At 40.6% G+C, this 13970-nt stretch overlaps 2 protein-coding genes across 2 annotated transcripts; both read left to right on the forward strand.

Annotated features, from left to right (window-relative positions):
- The first annotated feature begins 218 nt into the window (after positions 1-218).
- On the forward strand, positions 219-9963 carry LOC108038327. Its single transcript, XM_044458566.1, is given in 3 exon segments — positions 219-590; positions 8936-9166; positions 9168-9963. Coding segments are annotated over 3 exon segments (1242 nt in total). The 3' UTR covers positions 9807-9963.
- Positions 9964-11666: 1703 nt separating this feature from the next.
- Positions 11667-13403, forward strand: LOC108044339 (serine protease gd-like). The gene is made up of 3 exons (XM_017123330.2): positions 11667-11928; positions 11986-12157; positions 12351-13403. Exons 1-3 carry the CDS (start codon positions 11719-11721, stop codon positions 13346-13348), a joined length of 1380 nt encoding a protein of 459 aa, XP_016978819.1. The 5' UTR covers positions 11667-11718; the 3' UTR covers positions 13349-13403.
- The last annotated feature ends 567 nt before the right edge of the window (positions 13404-13970 follow it).

The following is a 13970-nucleotide window of genomic DNA, read 5'->3' on the forward strand; positions in this document are numbered from 1 at the left end:
ATGGCGTCGCTGTGGAACTTTTTCACTCCTTCCAGCGCGTTGCTAATGTTGCCTGTGCCCAATAATCGGGGTCCTCAACTGGAGGAGAAAGAGGATTGCGAATGATGGAGGGCATCCTTGAAAGAGTAAGCCCCTTGTAAGTTGCACGGTGGGATAGCAAAAGGAGCCTTGGGCCTGGCTCCTTGGCTCCTCCTTTGCAGCTCCTGCACCCAATAAACATGCATATTAATGACCGTGAGTCCGGCGCCAGAGAACTCGGAGTTCGTGTTCGCCCATTTGCCTTGCAAAGCGATCAAATGAATCAACGATACTTGCAATTTCCGTGTCGAGTCTTTATGCGAGTGCATCTCGGAATGCTGGAAATGAATCTGGAGCTGGATGATGATAACGATGGCGATGACAGCGGCAGCGGATGCAGCAGCTTACTCAGAAAGCACTCAAGGAGCCAAAGGAACGGAATGAATGGAGCACTCGAAAGGTCCGGAATCGGGAGGACATCCATAACGAATACCTCAAATACCTGTAGTTTCAAATTCATGGTTATTGGTATAGGAAAACAAGAACTTAAGAAGTTTTATCCTTTTCTTAAGGTATGCAAAATTAGTTACGGTTAATTACATATTTAATAAATTTCTGTAAGCCTTTCAAATCTGTATTTTTTTTGCCACTGTATATTTTAAGAAGTCTGTGATTCCAGGATGAAGAGCAATGCACTTAATCAGTGAAATCATTATCAAGGCTACCGACCTTTCCATACAACTGCCACTGATGAAAGCAACTCAGTGTTTCTGCCGTAGAAGCCAATTAAAAATGAAACAAACGAAGATAAGGATTACATTTTTGTGACAATAAATCCACTTGGCTTATTTGCCATATGATGGGGCCCAAAAGTATCTGAAGTGGGTCAAAAGAGCCTGTTGGAATAAAGGAATTTTGTACGTCTGCCAACATGTTGCTCCTGCTGAGCCGCTTTAAATGTTTTATATATTGTTCGTTTTTTTGTTTGCCTTTGATTTCCTTTCAGTGCCGTCCGGGCAGGAAATAAAATAAAAGAAGCAACAGCCAGACATTTCGCTGGGAACAACAGTAACAAAGGACAGATAAAATAAGACGACTATATAAAAATAAAATCAAAATACGTGAGCGGTGGGCGTTGCGAGCATAAATCTCATCAATCAAATGGAATTGTGCGCATAAAGTTATCGGCTCAACTTACAGCAGATAACTCAACCCGAACCCCTCGGCTTATCCTTCCACTCGTCCTCATCCTCATCCTCGTCCTCGTCCTATTCGTCCGGTGGGGCAATTTGAGTTTATTGTTTCAATCTGTTAAGGGAACCCCAGGGTCAGGAGAAGGGCGACCCATAGTTGAAGTTTCCCCCGACTTGCAGGGCATAAATGGGTGCACTGGCAGAAAAGACCTATTCAATTTTTTATATTCCAGTATTAAGGCAAGCCTTTATATACGTCATAAAAAAATTGTTTGCCAAAAAAAATTGCATATCGTTTTTAATCTGTGGTTGCAAAATTAGCATTCGATTAGAGCAGAAAATAGACATTATTAAAATGCTACATTTTAATCGTCATGTTAGAATTCTGCTGTTTTAATCCGATTTAATTCCGAGTCTTTTTCAATTAAGAAAAATAATTTCCAGTGCTTGTTTCAATAGATAAGGTAGGCTAATGAATAATTGTTAAACAACACCTTTTCAAATTTAAGATAAAAGATATTGCTCTCAATGCAGGAGGGTTAGAAAAATGCAAATATGAAATTAGCACTTTATAAACAAAGGAAAACAATCGTTTTTTATTATGATGATAACAGAACAAGTCGGAAAAATATAATAATAGTTACGTATAAACCTTCAATCAAATAAGAATATGTATGTTTTCTCAGGATGTACTTTTTCCATGCCGCATTAGGCAAGCAAATCAAACCTCTGCCCGTGGGCCAGTTTTGATTGTGGTTCCTGCTCTTGGTGGTGGCTCTCGATTTGGTCACGGTTTCGGTTCAGCCTTCTCCTCTGGTTAGTTTTTAGCTTTTGTTTGTTTTTATTTTGCTTTTTAGAAGCTGCTTTCGCTCCTAGGACTTCCACACTTTCCTGCTGTTGTTGTGGAAATCCGATTTATTTGCATTTGCTTTGAGTGCCGAGTCTGCATTCTGCCTATATTTCTTGGATTTTTATACCCTTGCAGAGGGTATTATAATTTCAGTCAAAAGTTTGCAACGCAGTGAAGGAGACATTTCCGACCCTATAAAGTATATATATTCCTGATCAGCATCACCAGGAAAGTCGATCTAGCCATGTCCGTCTGTCCGTCCGTCTGTCCGTCTGTCCGTCCGTTTCTACGCAAACTAGTCCCTCAGTTTTAAAGCTATCTGCTTGAAACTTTCCCAAAAGTTGTCTTTCTATTGCAGGTAGTATATAAGTCGGAACGAGCCGGATCGGGCCACTATATCATATAGCTGCCATATAACTGAACGATCGGAAATGCCATATCTTTGGTGTTTTTAAAGTTAGGAAGTTGGGATTTTCTATGGGTTTTATTTTTGGCTAATAAATCCGACCTACCAAATTTCATAAGGATCGGACGACTATATCCTATAGCTGCCATATAACTGATTGATCGGAAATGCCATAACATTGGTGTTTGTAAAGTTAGGAGGCTGGGATCTTCTATGGATTTTATATTTGGTTAATCAATCCGACCTACCAAATTTCATAAGGATCGGCCGACTATATCTTATAGCTGCCATATATCTGAACGATTGAAAATGACATAACTTTGTTGTTTTTAAAGTTAGGAAGTTGGGACTTTTTATAAGTATTAAGAATGCATCATATGAATAATTTTGAAGAATATAATTTATAGAATATTCTGCAAGGGTATATCAACTTCGGCTCCGCCCGAAGTTAGCTTTCCTTTCTTGTTCCTTCTGTTTTTATTTTTGTTCTTTAATGGTTTTGGTTTTGTGGTTTGCCTGGCTTTATCACAGCTTTATTCAGTCTTAAAGTGAAACAAAACCTTTCGTTCATTGAGAGCAGAAAATCAGCTACGACATTAAAGCAGGCCTAATTAAGTTGCCTAATTATTTATGCCAGCAATTGGCTTCGAGGCATTTCGCGAGTAAGCCGGGCAAACAATGAAGGGCAAACAGTTGGCCCGTTCTGTTTCCGCCCTTCGGCCATATTGATTAGGTGCGTAAATATGAGCAAGAGGGCGGCGTATTCCTGTTTGTGTCAATTGCGATTCGACATTGATGGGCCCAAAAGCCTCTGAAGAGCCGCACAGTGAAGCAGCCTCTTGGGATTATCCAGGGAATCGAAATATGTATCGATGGATAGTACTAAAGGTACTTCAATTAGCAAAATTACACAAGTCAGGCGAAATGACGTTCTAAAATTGGAGTGCACAATTTCCCTAGTAATGTACATGAAGTTCAGGAGTATTAGCGACGGCGGGGGGATATTAAAAAAACTAATTTCACTTACTTACTTAACTTAGGGAACTCTAAAAAAATTATAACAAAATATTGTATATAAAAATGTCTAAAAGAACATAATTTTAAATATTTTGTATTTATAGGCAGTAAATCGGTTTGATTGAATTTGAAAGGACTTTGGCAAATAAATAAATATAAATAATAAAAATATTCTCTAAAAGCAGTGTAACTGTTCATAAAATTGTTAAAAATAGGAAAACATCAAGAAACTGTTCCGCGGCACGTCAAGTGCATTTTGTGCTGAAGGCAACCGCAGCGAGGGTTTTCCAGCAAAGTGGCCGAGAGTTTTCCGCGCTGTTCTGGTGGTAATAAAACGTTTAACGCCGTTTGCTTGCCGCACAGTGGGTGGCGGGAAAAGGGTGAGCGGAAAATACAAACTTTGTTGTTATTGTTGCTGTCGATATTTGAAAAGTTGCTTGCTAATTTCGCTTAAGGACTTTTGAAACTGAAATTCGCCATAATTAACTGTAACGTTTGCATTTTAATAGACTTTGCATAAATTGTGCGTTAAGTTTTGTGCAAACCAAAACGAAACATCAGGGGGCAAATTGAAGGTGCAGGGTTAGGGCAATATTATGAATAAAGTTTTGGTCCGTGGAAGTTATTTCATAATCGATAAGTTCAGTTGTAAATGGGCATGCGAATGTGGACTCGCGCATCGAGCATACGCAACGTTGGCCAGCTCATGGGTGCGTGTTTGTATGTGCAGCAAAGCATGACTAATGACAACTTTGGCCAGAACCATGAACACGCCAGTATATATCATTTCGTTTAGCAAATAACAAATATCACTGTCGTCCGAACTGGAAAAGCGACATAGAAAGTGAGTAACGACAGGCAAAGCGAGAGGGAAATAAAGATAAATAGTGTTTTGAAATGTTTTTATGTTTCCAAAGCAGATGAAACGAAAATCGTTGGACACTCCAGCGAAGTGAAGCTCCTGGGATGCTGCTCACTCTTACTGCTCCAAATAACTCCCCATTTCTCGTTTCTGTGTCGTATAAATAAATACGGAGAGAACAGCGCATTTGCAACATTTATTGAGTCGTTGAACGAGTTGAATGAGTTTGGGTTTGCTTTTTTATTTTTAAACGCTGGCTAGAAGCCTCCAGAGCATCCAGAGCAAAGACTAAACGAGCATACACAGTTTAAATATTGATTTACGACCACACACTCCCACACACACGCTGGCGGAGAAAGAGACGGATGAAGGGGTTCAGAAAGAGAGGGACAATGGACGACCGCAAAACAATGCAGGCAGCTGGAATTTGTTTTTAAATTATGACCAGGCGAGAATTTCTATTTAACTATGAAATCCGTAATTCCCCAGGCAACAGGGAGGAGTTTTATTAGGGCAAACAGTCTGGAATCCGTTTATCATGTTTTCAGAGTGCTTTGAAAGCTCTCAATAATATTGAACATGAACATCGTTATCAAATCAAATATTTAATAAAATATATGTTTTTTTGGTTTATACATAAAGAAAAGAGAGAATGCTGAAGTCGAGCAATGAACAAGCACTTTCCACATTTGCGTGCAGAGTAACAAGTATTGATGATAAATTTGGCATTTTTTTGTTGATAATATATATTTTGCTTTAGAAATACAAAATAAAATAAATAGCAATACAAATTAGGGTGCTGTATATATAGATATCAGTCTTGTGCACCGGGTAGCCCTGAAATAACACCTAGGTTTTCTTGTGCTTTGTAATCCACTTCAACATCGAAGAACCCGAGTGGTGTACCAATATGGGCAGTCTGACGCAGACATATAAGACACATTAGGCCCATTTTCCAACTCAACTCCTCCTGCCAACTGAAAGTCAGAACTGGGCACAAAGCAAACCGTAATCAGTAGTTGGGCAAAATCCACCATTGCAGTCATTAGACGGCTGTGGCTTTAAGGGAAAATTGAATGTCAAGTGCAGGGCGAGGGAAATTGGAATAGGCCAAGCGGCTGCCACTCCATGACTGCCTGCAGCCAAGAACAAGACGAGGCGATGCAGACAGAATGCGCAAATTGGTTTCACTTGGCAGAGCAAGCGTGAAAACGATGTTGTCCTAGTCCTGCTCGACGCTTTTCCCGCTCGAGCAGAGCTGGGAAAACTTGGCCCAAGTTGCGGCAAAGTTTTGCCCCAGCACGTTGCGCATTCGCCGCGTACGCCGACGCCCCCACATGGCGTATGACAAATGTTCCCTCTGCTGATTCGCAAATCGCTTGGCCCACCACTAACCATTAGAACAGATTAGAGCAGCTGGGGACTCGAGGCGATCCGGGGACGCGGCACTCAGCACTCACAAGGTGCTGGTGTAATCTCTTTGTCGGCCTCGATTATTATTGCGGCCCGTTTGTGCTGCCCTCTAGTGTCATAATAATTAAATGGAATTAATGCCGGGCCAGCCAGAAATTCATCACTGCCACCATCTATGGATTTTGTTGCACTGCCAAAATAATATCGTCGATCTCGGGCGTTTATATTTCCTTGTAGTATTGATTTCACAATAAATAATGTTTTAAACATTAAGACGTTTGCCTGAAATAAGAACTACAAAAACATTCCAAGCTGTTATTTATTTTTAAGATATATGAAATAGTTCTTTCTTTTTATAACCCTTTATATTTATAAATTACTCTGTAAAATCAATTTTTTGATAAATATTGATTTGTAGAAAAAATAAAAAATAGCAAATAAAAACACTTCGTTTAGTAGTATTAATTATTTCTAAAAAAATGTAAGCAAATAAGTAATGTTTTTACTTTTTCTCTCCGTGTACGGGTGCGTGCCACTCTCGCTTTGTTATTTAAGGCAAGGTGGCAGATTCATTTGTAAGCCAGTCCAGGTCTCCAGACCTCGGGAATCTTTTGCGGTGTTTTGAGCCAACGCTTTGTTCGTTGGTTTTATTTTCCTTATGAATTCCCGGCCTTGAACTAAGATAAAGAAGCTGTCGTCCGACTTCCACTCAACTCACATATTATGAATGTAGGCGGCCTTAGGAATATTTTCAAAGGGACCTTTTCATACGTGTCCAACTTTGGCCTTTGCTGCCCACGCCTTTTTCTCAATTCGGTGTTCATTTCTGGCCTTATAACAACAAGGATTGAATATTTAAGTTGGCGCACTGCTGAACCTATTTATCAATGCCTTCAGGTAGTGTTATACTCCTCAAAAATAATTAATAATGCAGGAATTTCAAAAAAAAAAAAATTACTTCATATGTTGTCAGCTAATTTTTTTAACTGAAAAAAATATAAAAATCCCTTTCGCTCATTTGACTGCAAATGGTACAATGTCAGGTCTTTTCTGTCTGTTGCTGTACATATTTATTAAAAAACCATAGTTTTCTAACACGTTTCAGTAAGCTTAATCTTATTTTTCAGCAGAGATTTATTAACATGCATTGAGTAGAGAAGAGAACATTGCACCAAAATCTTTCGATGATTGATGGCTGAACAGCGCTTCATCAATCAAATTTATTTTGCTTCAGCGATAATTTGATTGATATTCAATAGTCTGGCGCTTAAAACTTCAAATAGTCCTTAAAATGTTCCTAGTATTCAAGCATTCTCCTTGAGTTTCACCGCTTTCCGTGGGGTTATTTTGCCTTGCACAACTCCGAAAACTGATTATTTATGTAGAAAACCTCGAACCGCAAACGGGTTCAAAGTGCATCCACTGGAAGTTGGTGTGGCTTTTTTGTGCTGCGGTGTGCCAAGTCAAATGCATAACCAAAAAAATATACGACTCTACTTTTACGCTCGAGTTTTGTTTATTTTTTTCCGTTTGATGTTGCGGGGCTGTTTCTCCATTTGTCGAATGCTTAAAGCCATTTGAAAATGATTGGCTTTTATGTCAATAAGCGTCTCAGTTGTCCTTACTTGTTTCAGTTTTTCTTTGCCATGGCTTTTTTCCTTGACTTATTTTTATACAGCTTTCCCTGCTTTTTCTTTGGGTTTTTGCTCTCGCGGTATTCTCTTACAGTCTGTCGCTTAAGTGCCCCAATAAAATACAATAAATATACACATAAATTTTTATATACATCGCGCATATATATGTAAGAACTTGTTTTGTGGCCCGAAAGAAGGAAAAAGTTGGAACGTTTAAATAGACGAAACAAAAAAATGGAAAGCAACTGTGCTTTGGGTCATTTAAAGTTATTATTTTCCGGCAAAAGCAGATTAAATTTTCACTTGGAGAGCAGCTGGCAAACCAGATGCCATAAATCTTCCAGCTGAAATTAAAATCCAGGGTTCAAATAAAATTTTCACACGGGAAACGAAAAGCAGCAGAGGGGCTAAATCAAATTTGCAATAAGTTGCTAAACATCGATGCGTAAAATAAACATTCGTCACTCAGTTTTAGGTGCACCGACATAAATCTAAATTCAAACCTTTTGCGGGTTTGATTTCTTTGGGTGGCTCGTATTTGTTAGTCTGATGATTGTGTTGAGAGTGGCACGCACAATTGATTTATGAAAATTTATTGCTTACATGCGGAAAACCAAAAAACACCGAAGCGTCTTGCGATAGGCAACATATTCCCTTCGAAATTAAAGCTGCCACGCTGACGGCAATAAAATCAAAGCTATAAAAGCTAATGAGCCCGAAAACTCGTCGCCGTTGTCACAGCCATCGCCCCTCGGATTTGCCACGCCCCCCAAAACTAATATACGAGCTGGAGCATAATGAAAATCGTGGCCATCGTGTTTCGCCTGCATTCCCTCATAAAATCGAATTTCACCTCGCTGTTTCAGCCCATAAAATGATGGCGATCGCCGGCTACCGTAGGAATATACGGCGTGGAATGTCATAAAATTTACGCAAATTGTTGTTGCTGATTCCCGATTTCCCGATTCCCAATGAGAATACTTGCTCACCGTCATGGCCTGTGAGTGCGCATAAATTGAGGTACAAGTACAAACAAACAAGTTTACGTATAGAAAAAAGGGGAGGACTTTGTTATAAGAGGGCGTGGTGATGGCTGATTTATTTGCCGATAACAACATGGAATGGTGGCACTTACACTGTTCCAAATGCCATAAACTTTAGGTTAGGCTGATTTGCATTTAAAGGTTACCTAATTTAAAATATATGTTTTAATTTACTTTATAATTTATATTGAAAATGAAGCCAAAAATAAATGGTACTTTTATATGACAAATCAAATTCAAAGTATAAATGGTTAGTGGAAAAAATCTCTTACAATTTTTTATTTTTTTTATAATAAAGTAATTTTTACCATTGGTCTCATAAATAAATAAGACCAAATGGTGTAAGCAGATTTCCCAAAGTGTAGACTGGTAGATTTTTGTCACTTTACTGAGCATTTAATAGCGAGGCAAAGGCAATTCACACACTCGCTAGGCTGGCCAAATTAAAAGAATAGAAATTCCAAGTACCCAAAATGAGTGAGCATCGGGATCTCTCAAGGAACACATCTCAGAGGATAGGCAGACGATGGCAGACCCCTTCTTCGATGCGCTTTGGCCATTGATCCTGGACGAGAATCCCTGTCGCATCGAGAGCCAGGCGGCTGATTTCTTTGTGCCCAGCAAGCCCTTTGATCGCCTAAAGTGGCACACCTATTTGGCTCAGGTGGGCTATCCCTTCTATATGCCGCCGTATGAGCTGCGCTGTTGCGAGGGTGCTCGGCAGGAGGAAAGTCGAAGAGGAGGAAGCGGAAAAGGCCCTGAACAAGGAGGTGGAGGAGCGGAAGGGACCCGCCCAGGCCGACTTCCTGTGTCACGGATCCCGGGAAATACGCCCCGTCGATAAGGAGGTGGAGCACCTGAGAGGGGAGCAGGAGCGCCGGCAGAAACTGGCCTACGACTTCGCCAATCGCCGATATCCCTGGACCATGCAGACGCCCAGCCACGAATTGGGCTTCACACTTACCGAGGAGCTGCAGAAGTGCTTCAAGGCACCCATGGAGCTGGCCATTCTGCAGGGGATCCATGACCACGACTGTAAGCTAATGATTATCGATCTGGGTGGCGAGGTGGGCATCGAGGACTGCCGGCGCTGGATCAAGTTCCGCCCTTATATCCAGTTGCTAGCTCTGGTGCGAACACCTCGAGCAGGGCGATCTTTGCAGCTGCTGAATGTCTTTCACACGCTCCATGTGGAGGAGTCGGCGGAGAACTCCTGGAACGACGAGTTGGCCTGCTCCCTGCGCACCGGATACATGTACGCCCAGAAAATACAGCTTCTGAAATCCTGCGGCGAGCCACTGGTATTCGTCTTCAGTCGACTTCGCGGTATCTGTACATGCGATAACTTCAAAATACTCCGTAGATCCTAAAAAGATATCCTCCAACTATTCATGTTTGATTTAACGTATCAAAAATTCTAAATGCAAAAAAAAATTGATTTGTTGATACAGACACTGTATATAATGTTAATAATTAATTGCAATAAAAAATATTTATGTGTAGTAAAAATAAAACTTCTGGCGAAAATAATAACTTTACAATCAATTTGAGTTTCCGTTTTTTGATCCAAACCCTGGTAACTTAAAATAAAAAACTCTAAAAAATGGCTAATTATATCAAAAATCCTTACAAAATTCTTTTCTTTTTGTAAAGACCCAGGAAAATAATGTTAATTTCCTTTCTGGAGTAATTTGTCGATTCAATTTTGTAAACTAGTGAACTAATTTTCAGATATTGAATATTACAAACAAAGCTCTTTCAACTCACTTATTCAAACCCAAAGGTTTTTAATCGCTTTAAAGAAACTGCAAAGATTGAAGAACAATCGAATATTTTTTCAGATTCAACATTATGTTAGTAATTTTGGCCTAGATTGGCCATCATTCACGAGCCCCCGTTCATGAAGGCTAATTTGATTCGACTTCATTTTGAAGGCTTGGCGGCCCTTTGAAGAAGGGACCGCTCCAATTAGGCCGCTCAATTGGCGCTGCCTTGAAGTGCAGTCAGACGCACTGCTACCTTCCAAGTGGAAGTGCCACCCGATTATTGACGCAACCGGAAACCTGCACCACCGTCTTCCGATGTGGTGTCAAAGTGCCTCCGCTAAGTTGGCAAACTTGAGCCCCCGGCACAATTCACAACAAATTTGCTTGGGGAAAAAAAAAAAATCGGAAAAGCAGCAAAAATTTCGCGCCAAATCTCAAACAAATTATTACAAAGCTTAACAAACTTGGAACTGATTATAAAAGTTGCCGGCAGGCAGTTGGGGAAATTTGGGAGGCCAGCGGCCACAATGCAACAAAAATTGAGTTGCGGGTGTCGCGAAGTTAGAAGCATTTTCCCCTGTCCTCGTTACATCTTTTTGTTTTGTTGAGAAAAGTTTTTGGCCAAATGTGTTGTCGCTACTTACGGACCCCCACAAACACCATTTTCAATAGACATTCACATAAACCACCTTGCCTTATATTATTAAAAGTTACCCATGCCTCGACTGATAAGAAATCTATAAAAAAAACTTTTCTTCGCAAATGCATAATGTGATTCTTGCTGAAACCCGATTCATAAATGAGGCTGCCACAGATCACAAAATCGGAAAAATGAAATAATAAAGAGCAAAGCTTTTCTTATCGGCTCATAATTTCCGTGTTGATAAACAAAGTTGCTAGTAAGACGAGAATCAAATGCATTTTTGTATGAAAATCTTGATCAGTTTTTAATAGTCTTTCTAAAAATAACAATTATTTCCGTGTCGATAAAAAAACTTTTTAGTAAGAAGAGAATCAAATGAATTTCTGTATGAAAATCTTGATCATTTTTTTTAAAAGTCTTTCTTAAATACCCGTATCAGATACTACCATAAATAGGTGAAAGAACGATTATTCAGATAATTCAATGATGTCTGATTATTTTTGTTGTTTGGGTTTATTCAGTATTATATGAAATATTACTTATCTCTGTAAGAGAAAAAGAGAGATAGCAAGAGAGATGCGAAAAATAAAGAGAACTTTTTCTGACCTAACTATGTAAATAAGACTTCAGCAAGGTGGGCTTGCAAATCGATACCTGGGGTTTTTTCTCTGGAGAGCAGCTTACTTGAATAATTATGAGTACAATTGGGCTCTAAAATGATCAGGCTGGGAAAAAACCTAGCATCAATGGGGTGTTCCGCAATCTGGGGAGAGATCAGTTGTTGCATTGAGTTTAGCTCATTGCATTGGATTGCATTGGAGCCCAGTCCCAGTTCTCGTTTAGCTCCATTCGACATCGGTTGTTCCCGTCGCAATGACAATCTCGTGGCTGACCTTTCTCGGCCTTTGTCTAAATCTCAGCTCTTTCAGCTCGGCTTTGTTCGTACCGCAGCACAATTGCGAAAGCTATTTTGGCTACTTTAAGGAGGATAGTGGTAGCTACATTGGCGTTTTCACGGCTCCCCGCTCTGGAGTCAATAGATTATCATGGACGGTGGTCTTCACGGCTCACGGAAATAATCAGGTGAGGCCATATTGATTTTACTTAGTGAAATTCTTTATTTTCCATTCCCATTTGCAGAAGAACACTGTCAGCTCTCTATCGGCGTATCCCTCTAAGGATCGTGCCTTTGAAAAGATTCACAATGGAGAACGTGGCCAGGTGTTTGTGCGTTTCCAGGATTTTGGAAACGAGCTGCCCAAACTTACCCACGCGGAATTTAATGGACAGGTCTTGTGCACGAACGATGAATGTAATTAGTGTTTTATAAAGTTTGATTACTCCCAAATTTATTTTTGAACTTCGCTCCGAAAAAATTAACCAAATTCGAAGATTATAATTAGACAAGGTTAGGTTAGAGCTTTTAGAAATTTAATGTTTTTTTTAATTCAAAGAATTTTGTGTCGGCGAAGACATTATCTAATAATGTTTATTTACTTTTGCAGACGAAGCCCCTTCCAGCACGATGACCAGACAGCAGTCGATGTCCACCTCAGCGCTCATTAGTCAAAACACCGCACCCAGGGAACAGTTGGTGCCTCACTTTTCTCAAAGAACGACCATAACCCCTTCCACCTCAGCGCCAAGGGAACAGTTTCAGTTTTCTCAAATAGGGTCCATAACCCGTAACGACAATCCGTTTTTAAATCGCCCGAAACCGCAGATAGAGGCCGACTTCGACCAGTGTGGTGTGGAGGGCTTTGCGTCCCTGCAGATTGGAGGTGAGCTGGTCACCCGGGGTCAGTATCCCTGGCTGGCGGCACTCTACGAGGGCGGCTCTACCGTCAAGTATACGTGCGTTACCTCGGTGATCTCCAAGCGGACTGTGATCACGGCGGCCCACTGCATCCACGGCAAAAGTGCCAGCCAACTGTGGGTCTATCTGGGCAGGCACGATCGAAACGAGAACCCGGAAAGCGGAGCCTTGTTGGTCAGTGTGTCCAGAGTGCTCACTCCTTCCACGTACGAGGGCAATCCAGTTCCGGACAAGGACGTGGGCCTTCTAGTGCTGAACCAGCCGATAGTATACACCAAGTACATTCAGCCCCTCTGTCTTTGGAGCAGGGACATGACGGTGTCCCCCAATGAAGGCGAGAGCGGAGCGGTGGCCGGATGGGGATATGATCGGACTGGGGAAAAGACCCGTTTTCCAAAGACAGTCAGTGTGCGACTGGTGCCCCTTGCTCAGTGCCTCAAGGAGATGAAGCGAGCGGAGGACTTCCTCACCTCACGGACCATTTGTGCTGGAAATTCAGAGGCACATGGTCCCTGCTTCGGAGACTCGGGGTCTGCATTGGTTGTCCTGCGAAATAACCGATATTACGTTCGGGGCATTGTTTCCATATCGCCTCGACAGGGAAATATCTGCGACCTTAGCGGGTACGTCATTTACTGTGATGTCGCCAAGCATATCGACTGGGTTCGGCAAAATATGGAGGTGTAAACACATCATTTCGGTGCTTAAATAATAAATAAAATATATATAAAACAATATAATATTCTCAGTTGGTTGTAGAGTAATCAGCTTTCGACTGACTGTGCTCAGAGCTTTGATCCGATGGGAGATCAGCTTTAGTAAATTGAGAGAGCACAGTGTGTTAGCAAGAAGCAAATAAGTCTATCGATTTTATGTCGTATTGGTGGGTTTCATTTAAAATCAGTTGCTACTTGTCAGTAACCAGAAACTTATTACAGCGGAAAACTCATTGACCTTTGCTTTGTTTTATTGATAGTAATCAATAGAACAATGAGCCGGTGCTCTACTGAATAAAATGTTAAGAGTGGAAATTTGGGTTGTAATTCCCGATTGGCAGGGAACGCTAATCCATCTTCCAGTGAATCGATTTAAGTTCAGAAATAATCTGAGAAAACATTGTATTCTAATAAAGACGTTTGTTTATACAGAATCTCTATTGTTTATTATGTGTGGTGAATTTCACTCAAAGCAAAGATGATCAGATCGCTTTTAAGCTTCTGAGTCCCCCTTATTGAATAACCAGAATAATGTCTTTGGCAAGACAACCATTTTTTAAGGTATAAAATTAAATTATTTATCTTTCAAACAA

This window comes from Drosophila rhopaloa, unplaced genomic scaffold, assembly GCF_018152115.1.
Source record: "Drosophila rhopaloa isolate 14029-0021.01 unplaced genomic scaffold, ASM1815211v1 contig_167, whole genome shotgun sequence".
Lineage (NCBI taxonomy): Eukaryota > Metazoa > Arthropoda > Insecta > Diptera > Drosophilidae > Drosophila > Drosophila rhopaloa.